The 14,204-nt window shown below is 37.4% G+C and overlaps 1 protein-coding gene across 3 annotated transcripts in view; it reads right to left on the bottom strand.

Moving 5' to 3' along the window:
• The window catches only part of CPEB4 (cytoplasmic polyadenylation element binding protein 4), a 72,218-nt gene that overhangs the window by 18,610 nt on the left and 39,404 nt on the right, over window positions 1–14,204 (bottom strand). For 2 of the 3 annotated variants that reach the window (XM_001098122.5, XM_015141429.3), the window contains exon 3: window positions 9,742–9,792. The exons of the other annotated variant lie outside the window; for it this stretch is intronic. In XM_001098122.5, coding sequence (XP_001098122.2) covers window positions 9,742–9,792 — 51 coding nt within the window. The remainder of the gene's footprint in view (window positions 1–9,741; window positions 9,793–14,204) is intronic. 3 annotated transcript variants of the gene reach the window in all.

The following is a 14,204-nucleotide window of genomic DNA, read 5'->3' as shown; positions in this document are numbered from 1 at the left end:
CAGAGGAAGGGCTCCAGGCTCAGCAGGGTTACAGGCAGGGGTGCTGCTGTAGCATTCAGGGAAAGGTGGCCAGAACAGAAGCATGTAGAACAAGTGGGGACTTGGCTGGGGATGAGGTTTCAACAGGAAACTGGGATGGGTTTTTTCTTTTTGGAGACAGAATCTAGCTCTCTCACCCAGGCTGCAGTGGTGTGATCTCAGCTCACTGCAGCCTCTGCCTCCCGGGTTCAAGCGATTCTCGTGCCTCAGCCTTCCCAATACCTGGGACCACAGGGACGTGCCACCACGCCCAGCTAATTTTTGTATTTTTTCAGCAGAGATGGGGTTTCACCATGTTGGCAAGATTGGTCTCGAACTCCTGATCTTAAGTGATCTGCCCACCTCAGCCTCCCAAAGTCCCGGGGTTACTGCCTGGGATAGGTTTTTGAGTTAGAAGGTATAGCTCCTTTAAGAAATCACTACCCAGACTCACAAACTAGTCAAGGTTTTTATTCTTATTCTTCTAGATAAATGCTAACTAAGTATAACTCAGAAATATTATGTGATTATCTTCCAAAGTGAAATTATATCTCAAACCAAAATACATTTCTGCCACACTTAGATAGCCCCAGATTTCACCAAAGTATTTGAGCAAATGGATTCACACAACATACAATCTCCCACAAGCAGTAGTGCTTTCACTTTAATAGGTCTTAAGTTTAGGGGGTTGGGGAGAGGTAGGTATTTTCTGACTTAATCAGACAGAGGTTAGAAAGACAAACAGCATCACAAAAGCAGATGCTTGTTTAAGAACATTCTATTCGGCCGGGCGCGGTGGTTCATGCCTGTAATCCCAGCACTTTGGGAGGCCAAGGCCGGTGGATCACGAGGTCAGGAGATTGAGACCATCCTGGCTAACACGGTGAGACCCCGTCTCTACTAAAAATACAAAAAATTAGCCGGGTGTGGTGGCAGGCGCCTGTAGTCCCAGCCACTTGGGAGGCTGAGGCAGGAGAATGGCGTGAACCCAGGAGGCGGAACTTGCAGTGAGCCGAGATCTCGCCACTGCACTCCAGCCTGGGAGACAGAGCGAGACTCCCGTCTCAAAAAAAAAAAAAGAACATTCTATTCATACAACTGCTTCAAAGATAAGGGAGTCTGGGGAAACAAAGTAATGATTTGAAAATCTTAGTGCTGTCAATCTTAAAAAGTTGATTGATGCTGCTTGGATTTCTGAGAAAACAGATATTTGAAAAGAATAAGCTTTTATAATATAACTACAAAATTAACATGAAAACTCTCATGGCTTCCATTATTTCAAAAATAAATAATTGCCAGAATAGTAAGGGCTGTGGATCAAAAGTTACAATCAAATACTCTTGAAATCTTCAAATGTATACTCTCAAACTTTGATTATATACTATAAAATTAAACTGGTCAATATAAAATAATTCATGGTTAAATTCCGAGATTAAATTCTGAAAGCTACGTAGACATTTTCTCATATTAAGGGAAAACAGGTTATAAGTGAACAATGTTTACAACTATAAAAGTTGCCCAATCAAATCAGGAAATTAATGTAAATTAATACTGAAGAAATAAAAACAATGACATTCTGGAACATTCAAAACGAGCATGTGTCCTTATACATTATTTTTCATGTAAATTTTGACACAAGATACATACACAAAAATAAACAAATCATAATAAGTTCAATGAATTTTCTACAAATTGAACAGATCTATGTAACCGGAACCCAGACATTAATATAATGCTAAATAATGTCACTTTATCTTACATAAAAAAGATGTACTAAGCACTTTTCCTCACTTATTTCAAAGTATATTGGCACACACTTTATGATGAAATTCTTGCAACATAGAACCTCTCTGCTTTCCTGAGGAAAATGTCAGACGGATTTCCAATTTCATGACCAGCAAGTGTTGCTCGTTATTTGATGTTTCTCAAATGTCTGAGGAAGTGTAAGTTAAGAAATGACTTTAATTATGTTCAAAGAAATCTACATTTTGGAAAAGTTCTAAGTCAGCAAAACTAACTCTGTTAGTTACCAAAAAGTAGACTCTTAAAAGATTTTTTAGATGCATGCCATTACCACTGAATAAAAATCTCCCGGTCCCACCAAAGTTTTAATGAATACTATTTATATGTTTATCCACTTTTATTATTTCTTAGTTTTGATTTATTTTATTTTTATTTTTGGAGATGGAGTCTTGCCCAGGCTGGAGTGCAGTGGTGCGATCTCGGCTCACTGCAACCTCTGCCTCCCAGATTCAAGCAATTCTTCTGCCTCAGTCTCCCTGGGACTACAGGTGTATGTCACCACACCCAGCTTTTTTTTTTTTTTTTTTTTTTTTGTATTTTAGTAGAGACGTGGTTTCACCCTGTTGAACAGGCTGGTCTCAAACTCCTGAGCTCAGGCAATCTGCCCACTTCAGCCTCCCAAAGTGCTAGGATTACAGGCATGAGCCACCGTGCCCAGCCTAGTTTTGATTTATAAAGTCCTCAATAATTTAACGTTCAGAACTAACAGGATTCAAGAATGTTAAAAAAAAAAAAGGCTCAAAATATTATGGCCATAAATTTTTATAACTTCTGGATACCTGCTATTAGATCTGTTGATATACTTTATTTCTAAAACATCTTTATAGGATTCCTTACAAATGCTTCCTTTCTTTGTTATTATCCTTATATACAGAATCAAATTCCCTCTAGCAAAATATTCCATTAATCTGTAATGCCAGACTTACGAAGAAGGTACAGAAAGACTTGTCAGGGCTCCCCCGACTTTCTTCCTCCCCACATACTTTATTATAAAAATAAATTATTATTTATCCCATAAAAAGTACTTTTTTCTCATTTGTTGCAACATTTGTAATAATCAAAAAGAAACAAAGTACCCACACATTCAAAAGAAGAAACATCTAGTATGTGGCATTTTTTATTTTATGTATGTACATATATATGTATGCATTTATTTCAAAGGAGCAACCCTATTAACTGAGCATGTGGCGTTTTTAAATGTAGCTCATGTTCATGTACCTAAAGCTCTCTAAGATGTCGGCCTGCATGCAGTGTCTAAGTGTGTATTGTAGAATCCTTATTGTGTACATTTAAAAATAAAGAAAATATAAACAGATATGTAGGAATACGCATAAAATTTTTACTTTTTATTTTATTTTTATTTTTACAGAGATGGGGTTTTGCCATGTTGCCCAGGCTTGTCTCAACACCTGGGCTCAAGCAATCCACCCACCTGGGTCTCCCCAAGTGCTAGGATTGCAGGCATGAGCCATTGTGACTGGCCATGAAATATTTTTTCTAGAAATAACCACAAGAACCTTTGGAGACAGAAACTTCTAGAAAGAGGAAAGAAGGCATTCACTTCTTGTTTTATCCCTTTCTGTACCATTTGAATTTATTATTATTGCATATGCTATATTGCTATATTTGTTAATGAACCCTTTTTGGTTTTCTCCTTGGTACTAATATTAAAAATGAACAAATGACATTATTGCTTTCATACAAAAGCATACTTTGCTACATGAGAGCACCTAATCAATTCTGTCACGAATAGGACTTTAGGCCATGAAGGATCAGATATTACTATGTTTTAGTGGACAATGAAACAATGGATCCTATTCGGGTTACGCTGATCTACCTTAAGCTCTCCATCTGTGCACCTCTCAACGCCCCACAGTGAGAAGACAAATAGCAATGCTATTTGGAAAAAAAGGGGAGGGGTGTAACTCAGATGATAAGATGTTATCAAATAACTGACTTCTGGCTAGGCATGGTGGCTCACACCTATAACCCCAGCACTTTGGGAGGTTGAGGTGGGCGGATCATTTGAGGTCAGGAGTTCAAGACCAGCCTGGTCAATATGATAAAACCTCATCTCTACTAAAAATATAAAAATTAGCTGGGTGTGGTGGTGCACGCCTGTAATTGCGGCTACTTGGTAGGCTAAGGCAAGAGAACTGCTTCAACCCGGGAGGTAAAGGTTGCAGTGAGCTGAGACTGACCACTGCACTCCAGCCTGGGCAACAGAGTGAGACTCAGTCTCCAAACACAAAACAAAACAACCTGACTTTTCCAGGAGGACTAAAAGAAAAATATGGGGAGAGGGGTGGGGAAATTAGCCAAATTAGTAAATCAGCTGAAAATATATAAATCAAAGGTTTGAAGCTAAAAGGAATTAATCTGTGAACAAAAGTATAAAGATGGTAGAACCAAAAAGCAGACACAATCATTACAAAGATCAAAGTATACAATTCAACAAAGATGCAAAGAAACATTTTAAATGATTTTATAAATTAATACCTAATTTAATAGGCTCACTGCCACAAAATTAATTTACATTTGCTTTATGGTTAGAAATTCCTATCACTTTGGCTTATGTCTACATTAGTTTGTTGGCACAACAACATTCAAAGAATGCTCCTAAGATACGATAAAGACACTATTCTTTGTAAGGCCTACCTTAGAAAAGAGCAGAGAATGCAACTCTAGTTTCCTTATGTCCCTAACCCTCAGTTTCTTTATTTATAAAAATGGGGAGCAAATGAGAGAATAATGAAAAACACAATGTGTATATGTAGTGGTCAGTCACATACTCAATAAATAATCTCCTCCCTTTCCCAAAAGTAAAGTCATATGCATATATTCTTAGTATGATCTCTTCAACAATTAGCTTTTCATTAGCATTTTAAGGTTAACAATTGTAGAGCACTTTAGAGTTTACAATTTGTTTTCATATTATCTTTTCAACGAAGGGATCTTTCAACATGCTTATTATTGTAGCAACTAGAACCATATTACATACATTTTCGGTAAGTGATCATCATCTACATTTCTCTTGAGTAAATTATACCTTCCTTTTTGATAGATTTCTTCCCCCTCCCAAGCAAACAATCTTCTTCCTTTCATTCCAAAAAACTATAATTAAGAGATGTTGGGCCAGGTGTGGTGGCTCACGCCTGTAATCCCAGCACTTTGGGAGGCCGAGGCAGGCCGATCACTTGAGGTCAGGAGTTCAAGACCAGCCTGGCCAATATAGTGAAACCCCATCTCTGCCAAAAATACTAAAATTAGCTGGGTATGGTGGCAGGTGCCTGTAATCTCAGCTACTTGGGAAGGTGAGGCAGGAGAATCGCTTGAACCTGGGAGGTGGAGGCTACAGTGAGCCGAGATGGAGCCACTGCACTCCAGCCTGGATGACAGAGCAGACTTCATCTCAAAAGAAAAAAAAAAAAAAGAAAGAAAGAAAGAAAGAAAGAAGTGTTGTTCTGTGCTACCCTTAATAGATCCCTTATTAATCTCTTCCTCAAAGGAAAGAAAATACACGAGTTGTTAAAACTTAACAGGTTTTTTTTGCTCTATAACTTTCTCCTACCACAAGGTTCATTTTTGAAGTAGCTGATCCTGAGGGCTAGAGCAGTGGAATGAAAGGTTAGAGAAAAAAAAGTATAATGCACAAGCATTTCTATACAGACGTGGTGGTGGTTTCTTGGGTAAAATAAAACTTCAAGCTGGGTTAGAGGAAAAGTAATCTTTTAATCCAATGTCTATCTCAGAGCTAAGCCAAGATACTCCAGAGGAATTTGGGGTAACTGGCCTATGTTTAGCACTTCTTGTCACTTAACTGGGAAACTAAGTTTTAGGCTTGCTTCTCATAACCATAAAATGGGCATTTTAACTGTATCCCTACTACATGAAATTTACTAGTGAAAGGCATCTATTACGGGCGGAATTTTGTGGTCACCCTCTACCCCCACCCTCCTGTCCAAATTCATCTGTTGAAGTCCTAACCTCCAGTACCTCAGAATGTGACTATATCTGGAGACAGGGTCTTTACAAAGGTAATTAAGGTTAAATGAGGTCAGTGGGGTAGGCCCTAATCCAATATGACTGGTGTCTTTATAAGGAGAGCTTAGGACATGGACGTGCACAGAGGGAAAACCATGTGGTGACACAGCTATCTATAAGCCACAGAGAGATGCCTCAGAAGAAATGAACCCTGATGACACCTTGCTTTGTACTTTAGCCTCCAGAACTGTGATGAAATAAATTTCTGTTTAAGCCAGTAGTCAGCAGTACTTATTATAGCAGCCCTAGCAAACTAATGCAGCACCCAAAAAGTAGCTTTAGGGAGTTTGGTTTTAAAAATACACTGAAAATCCAAGAACTCTCCCCAAGACAGCCCCTCAAAAAAATCTCTACAACTATTAACACAACAATAAATTGAGAAATTCCCTAGAGTGTGAACTGTAACATTCTTAACACAATTACCAATCACTGTTGAATTATATTGGCACTGCCTTTTAACATGAGTGGTACATGAAAGTCACTGTATGAAACTGTAGGAAATTGATGATTGAGCAGGGCAAAAAAATAATTTGATCCATGGATGAATACAACCTATTTATCTTTGTAAAGGCAAATTACAACCTTAGTCCAATATAAGCCACTGAAAACTGGTTGGTGACTCTGACTTTTTTTCTTTTAATTATTGTTATTATTTTTCCAATAAGAGGCTGGTTAGGGGATTTTCTTTTTATTTATTGAGGATTTAAACCTCTTTCTAAAAGCATTGAGGTTGCTCGAAAATTTCAAAATAAAGCATAAAATAAAAATCAGATAGTCAAAATTCAAACATTCATGTGAGAAAGAGAATAAACAGCTGCTCTACATTTTTATCGAAACAAAACAAGAAAGGGCTTTCAACAGATACTTGGAAGAAAAAGCTCTGAAAGTTACCATTGAAACAAAGCAGAGTGGTTATATAATCACCTTATTAAAGGTTTTTAGAAGCCTGAATAGATAATGGTGGACAAGGAAGAACTGCTCCTTACAGCACCTTTCAGTCTTAAAATTAAACAATGACTATAAAGTGACATAATAAATAAATTAGGCTTTTATTTTCAGTTTTAAGAAAAGGCTGTATGGACACAAGACATGAAGGGAATGCATTTGAAAGTGCATAGTTTTAGATTATCTACCTTAATGACAGACAACGAAAGCATGTTCAACTTTCAACAGTTTTTACAAACTCATATTAATCCTTTGTTCTATATTTTTTTCCTTATATATTTTCAGCTATTAAGAATCAACACATGAATGAGATTAATTCCTAACCAAAAATATTGCTTATTCTAATTCTCTTATTTTGACTTACTATGTGCCAGGTGCTATGCTAAGTGACTTCCACACATCTTCACCACAACAAAATGTGATGGGTAGTATTTGTAATTCTTTAATTAATCTTCACTAAGCACGATTCATTATGCCAGATTTGCAATACAGGTACCCCCAAAACCTGAGCTAAAGTGAGAGCAAAACTACTAATAATGAATACATCAATGAGATTAATTTGTCTACAGATGTGATCCACTCTAGAAGATATTTTACAAACATGACTGACAGAATGGACAATGTGCATATCTTGATCAAGGTCACTAAAAAATTGTCTCAACACCTCTCCTCCCTACCTAGATCTAATTTCATGACTTTCAAGCAATCTTCTGCTCTAATCCGGACATTGCTACTGCAGAGAGAATACGTCAGTCGAGCAGTCATCCCCGGTATCTGGTCTACCTGGAAGTTTTATGCTTCATTATAAATGAATAAATTGGCATCTGGTCCTAACTGGTTGGTTACTAAAAAACTAATCCTTCATCAAATCTGACAAAATCAAGTTTTGGGGCCTCACGAAGCTCAATACCAGACCCGAGACCATGGCAATCGTAGCCCCACGCTCCTGGGTCTTGCTTAAGGAGCCAGCAAGAGATGTTTCTCAAAAGAAAGACATCTCTCTTTGTCCCTTATCTTCATGTCTTTCAGTTTGAGGCAATGTTAACCCAAGTCAGTATGTCTTTATAATAAACAAAATTTCCATGTATGCAACATTAAAAACTAGTCTTCTCTTAGAGTTCATAGACCAGTAAAATTTGAAAACATAAATATTCTGGGAAAAAGTTACTTTTATTTTTTCATTGACAAGATCACTAAAAATAATCTATTTAAGAAAGAAAGGATAGTAATGAAGAAAAAAGGAAAGGCAATCTCATAATAGTATACTTTTTTTCTTTTTTTGAGACAGGGTGTCACTCTGTCACTCTGGCTGGAGTGCAGTGGTGCAATCATGGCTCACTGCACCCTTGACCTCCCCATCCCAAGCAATCCTCCCACCTCAGCCTCCCAAGTAGTTGGGACTACAAGCATGTGCCAACACACCTCGTGAGTTTTTAAAAATCATTTGTAGAGACAAGGTTTCCCCATGTTGCCCAGGCTGCTCTTGAATTCCTGGGCTCAAGGAATCCTCCTGCTTCAACCTCCCAAAGTGCTGACTTTTTTTCCTAGTTAAGTGAATTTAGCTTTAAGGAAAACCCACTAGAGAGAGCGTATTTTTCTTGACAACCCTCAACAAAGATGGGCCCCAGAGGCAACTAATCCAACAGGAACACCTTCATAAGGAAACTCTGACAAAGAAGAGTTGATCACTTTGCCTAAGATGACACAGCAATATCCCAAATCTTGTTTCACTACAATTTCCAGTACCTGGAACTGACTCGAACTAGTTCCAAAGGAAAAGGTAAACTCTTCTACATGTATATATATCCCTTATGTTCTCCTTATCCTGATGCCACTGTCGCCACTGGGTTTGGTTTTTGGCCTAATACATTTATGCTAGAACACTATATTATGGTATTATTTCTGGCACTGTAGCATGAAAAGACCTACATCTGATGACCAAGTAAGATTTTATAAGCTATTTAGTCTCCAGAAGATCTGATGTACCCAGCAATTTCTAAGTTCTACAACATATTGATTTCAAACACTAGTCAAAAAGGAGATCCAGTGATAAAAATATTTTTTAACTCCTTATTCACAACATACTAAAATCAAGGAATGGAAGAATTTTTATTTTTATTTGTTTTGGGAATGATGAGAATATAGCTATTTAGTCCATAACACTTGTTAGGGGTTGTGGAACTTAAAATGAGCTTTGACAAATGGAAGGCATTTTCTACACACAGAAATTTGAAATCCACATTCCAAAGTAAATTAGTAGAAAGTAAGTAAACAAGACCTCTGTATTTCATCCAATTGTTTTAGACCATGATACTAAAAAAACAGACACTAAAATTCTTGTGAGTGGATGTTCCCTCCTCCTGGTGAAACTTAGCTTGCTTCACTATGCACGTAAAAAGAGAACTCAACAGAACATTAGCACAGGAAAGGAGAATCTAATGAAGGCAATGGAAAGCCAACAAAACTTCATTTTTCTTGTTTTTGTTAGACAGCAAACAGCAAATGACCTTGTCCTATGCAATGTCAAGCACTGTGGTTTTAGACCGCCTTTTTCTGGTTTTAGATCTCTGCTTATCCTTTCCTCTTGGAACATTTTTCCAGCCACGTGGAAATGGCTTTTATGTTAACATTTCAAAGGACACTCTACAGAAGCTAACATTAGATAAAGCCAGTCTTTAGGTATCATTATGGGATTTTCATTTATTCTGATTGTCACCAAGTTCAGGACAGGGAATCAGTTGGCCCTCAAATTAAAAAGAAAAGTTTCTGCCACAATTTTGAGGTAAAAGAATTATTCTTAAAATAGCTGATAGTTTAATAGCAACTTACAGTTACCATTACGGAACAAACTAATGTCATTTCTCCACTGCTGAAGCACAACTACTGTATCAGCTTTGTGCACTTCACTAGGGTAAATCAATTATCACTTACCATTAATAAGCAGAGAGCTATCGGATCCTGGATATGAATAGTTTAGACGACCTGAAGGTAAAAGAAGGCCGTTACTAAATTTGCTGTTTTCATAGATGGTTTAAACTTATTCAATAACAGAGCTAATTGACTTGCTTTCAAATAGGCAAGGTATTTGAATCAGAGGATATATCAATCAGTATGTTCATCAATATTCGAAAAGGAAAAGTTTGAAAGTAGGAAAAGAAAATATTTCTCATATTTAACTAGGTGCTTCTAATTTGCAAATCCCCATCCAAGGTAATTTTCTTTATACCATTATGTAATAGCAACTCATTATGACAATCTTCACATTTCTGCCCCAATAAATGTAAAAATTTTTCTTCATTTGTGTAGTGTTTTGTTACTTTTGAAAGTATGTAATTGGCAGTAATATTTTCCTATGTGACTCATAAGAAAAGTGCCACGCTTATGCCTACATGTAGAGACAGGCTAATGGGTTTAATTTCAGGTTTGGCGAAATATTCTCAGAGGGAAGAAGAACATTTCACCGAACTTACATATGATGAAAAACATCAAAAGCCCAGGGCACAGTAGGCACTCACTAAATGCTGGGTTACTTTCCTCTGAATTTTGAAGTGTGTCAAAATCTACTTTTGAAACTAAAATGGGCACCCAAGATATCTCTCAAAAAAGAATTTGTGAAGGTACTAAAATTTTTGTCAGATGAACTGTCTTCCAAATTGGTAGCCACAAATAACACATGAGGGGGAATGGCACTGGGATTTCTCTATCTTGAAGGAATTACATTTCTGTTTTGGAAGAGTTTCAACATGTAAGTTGAGTTATCTACACTACAAATCCTTACTGAGTACACATATGGACCTAGTTCTAAACTATAAGTTATAAAATAAGAATCATCATGTAACACTTTTAAGTGTCCAAACCTCATATGCCATCTGCACCCACCTTGAGAAGAATGACTGAAGAACCTTCAACAGGTCTTCCTCATCTAAGGAATGGATAGGGGAACCTGGCTGGTAGTTCTCTATGATAGTCCCGCCCTCTATAAATCAGGATTTAGAACAGGAATTTTAAAGTGACTCAGAACTACAAACATTCCTTTAGGAAACAGCAGTCTGAATTTTGACCCCACAGAACCATGACTCTCAAAGGCTAAGGAAAAACGGATAAACATAGGTTCTCCGATGACTTGCGGCTGGGGCAGGCCTTCCAGGATGCCTGCAAGGACTCCACCTAGTTCCACTGAACACTCTGAGAACCAGAGCTAACAAGGGGTCCCATCAATCCAACAGCTACATATTAACAACTCTTTAGAAAGGAACTTAAGGTCTTCAATGTTTTAAAATGCTGCTTTTTTGAAATAGTCTCATAGTAATGAACTCATGTAATGAAAAGAGGAGACTATTCTCTATTGCCAACAGCTTTAATTAATCCATATCCAAAACTTGAAGTCTGGAACTCTAAATTTTATAATTTTCCTACAATTTTAAAACCAAATGAAAGGATTTAAAAGAAATTAAGTTGGTAATTGTTCCATTTAAATTTCAGCTTGTTCCCATATAGGGAGTGGAGGTAGGAATGGAGATGGAAGAAAAAAAGGTAAAAATTAATTTTGATATTTCAATTTATTCCTAAAAATTAGTTTCATTATTTAATGCTAATGTACATAGCCAAGCACCCAAATCTACTGAATTCTATCTTAGGCTGCTTTTTAACTAAAGCCTGGATCTATGGCCTGTCACAAATATATATTTTTAAAAGGATAAACTTGAGATGCTAGGAGCAAGAACATGACCCTGTTAAAAACTTGGGGGATGGAGGGCCAGGTGAAGTGGCTCATGCCTGTAATCCCAGCACTTTGAGAGGCCAAGGTGGGCAGATCACCTGAGGTCAGGAGCTCGAGACCAGCCTGGTCAAGGTGGTGAAACCCCGTCTCTACTAAAAATACAAAAATTAGCCAGGCATGGTGGTGCACGTTTGCAATCATTTCCAGCTACTGGGGAGGCTGAGGCAGGAGAATCGCTTGAACCCGGGAGGTGGGGGTTGCAGTGAGCTGAGATCTCGCTATTGCTCTCCAGCCTGGATGACAAAGACAAAACTCCGTCTCAAAACAAACAAACAAACAAACAAACAAACTTGGGAGGTGGGAACAGAGTACTGTTTCTGAATTACAACTAAAAGTAGAAGCTGATTTTCTGTAATGGAACATATATACAGATTTTATACTTCTAAAACTCTCTAGTAAATGAATAAGAGCTATCACACACTTTCATTTATCATAAAACATTTTCAGAAGAAAGACTAAATCAATATAGAGACAAAAATATATGATAACATTTGTTGAAATGTTAAGAGGAAATGTCTTATTATCTTCAAGAAGATATTCTAATTATTTAATGCTAACATTGCAATAGAAACTAAGGCTGTTCTATATGAACGATAATGCCTCTTATTTGATGCCAAGAAAGGATTATTATTATTATTACTTTAATTTTTGAGACAGGGTCTTACTCTGTCTCCCAGGCTGGAGTGCAGGATGGTGCTATCTCAGTTCCAGCCTTGACCTCCCAGGCTCAAGTGATCCTACCATCTCGAGTCTCCCAAGTAACTGGGACGACAGACGCATGCCACCACGCCTGGCTAATTTTTTATTTTTTGTAGAGATGGGGGTCTCCCTATGTTACCCAGGCTGGTCTTGAACTTTTGGGCTCAAGCAATCCTCCCACCTCAGCCTCTTAAAGTGCTGGGTTTACAGGAATGAGCCACCTCACCCAGCCCTAAGGGAGGATAATCAACAATGAGAATCCAAAAGACAATTACTAAACAGGCTGGTTTCACAATGAAGTTTCACAAATGAAGTTCCACTTTATCACAAACTCATGTTTTGGGTACCTTTTAAAAAGAAAATTTGAACTTGACAGTAACAAAACGGTCCTTTAACTCAATTATGAGATTAACTCATCACATATCTCCTGGAGAGACCTCCCGCAACCAAAGTAGTGACCTTTAACATTTTCGCTGTCCCTTGGCCTTATAAGTTACAGTCATTCTACCCTCCAGCTAAGACACAATGCGACAATGAAGAATTACTGGCAAAGTTCATAGCTGAACTCTGAAAGTGATACTTGTTTTTAATTTTTTTGGTCCGGCCTTGTGATATGATTCCTGTTGTCAGGTTAGAATCAATTGTGGGCTCTAGTAGCAAACACACCTGTGACATTCTGTTAAACAATCAGCTATTCTTTCTACTTAAATTTTAACATATAGGCAGTGACATTAAGAAACTGTTTTTTTTTTAACTTTCATAATGCTTGCCTAACCTGTGTGCCCTACTCTTCTGTAAATTCTCTCCATAACTAAAATATCTACAGAGCTGTCCATAATCTATTATGGATAACACATATCATTTCCTTTCTGGATATCTTCCAAAAGCTCCTATTAAAAGTGCCATGGGAATTTGGTTATCTACAACCTTTTTGCACTCTCCTTGTACTCTTTCCTTTATTTCTGTTCTAATATCCTTTCTGCTGCATTGGTGTAAATTTCTATAGATTTTCTATTCCATGGCTAGCTAGTTGATAATCCCCTCCCATGCCTGAGACAGTGGCCCTCACTCCATGTTCCCAATGAAGGGTGTGTATGTAGTTTATATATAAATATATATTTTTATGTTGATATATAAATGTGTGCTTACATATAAGCATATTTGCATACTTATAAATAAATATATACATGTTATTTTTTAGAGCATTTTAGGTTCACAGAAGAATGGAGAGGAAGATACAGAGATTTCTGATATCCCCCTGCCCCCACATATGCATAGCTTTACCCCATTATCAACATCCCCACCAGAGTGGTATAGGTTGATGGCAAAAACTGCAATTACTTTTGCACCAACCTATACATTTGTTACACCCAAAGTTCATAGTTTACATGAGGGTTCACTCTTGGTGTTCATTCTGTGGGTTTGGACAAATGTATAATGACATGTGTCCACCCATTATGGTATCACACAAAGTAGTTTCATCCCTCTTTGCCAGCCCCCAACCCCTAGCATTTTTATTGTCTCACAGACTTGCCTTTTCCAGACTATCATGCAGTTGGAATCATAAAGTATGCAGCCTTCCAGATTGCCATCTTTCACTTAGTCATATGCATTTAAGGTTCCTCCACATCTTTTCATGGTTTCATAGCTCATTTCTTTGTAGTGCTTGATAACAGTCCATTGTTTGGATGGATCACAGTTTACTAATCTATATGCACCTACTGAAGGGTATCTTGGTTTTTCCAAGTTTTCACAATTATGAATAAAGCTTCCGTAAACATCTATGGGCATGCAGGCTTTTGCGTAGGCATAAATTTTCTCAAGGATTTTTTCAAATGTATTTTTTTTTTCAGATTCACCTTTTTCCAAAACAGCTTTCCCAACGAGGAAACATCTTCTTTTTTTTTTTTTTTTG

This window comes from Macaca mulatta, chromosome 6 (assembly GCF_049350105.2).
Source record: "Macaca mulatta isolate MMU2019108-1 chromosome 6, T2T-MMU8v2.0, whole genome shotgun sequence".
NCBI lineage: Eukaryota > Metazoa > Chordata > Mammalia > Primates > Cercopithecidae > Macaca > Macaca mulatta.
This window is presented reverse-complemented; position numbering and strand designations above follow the sequence as displayed.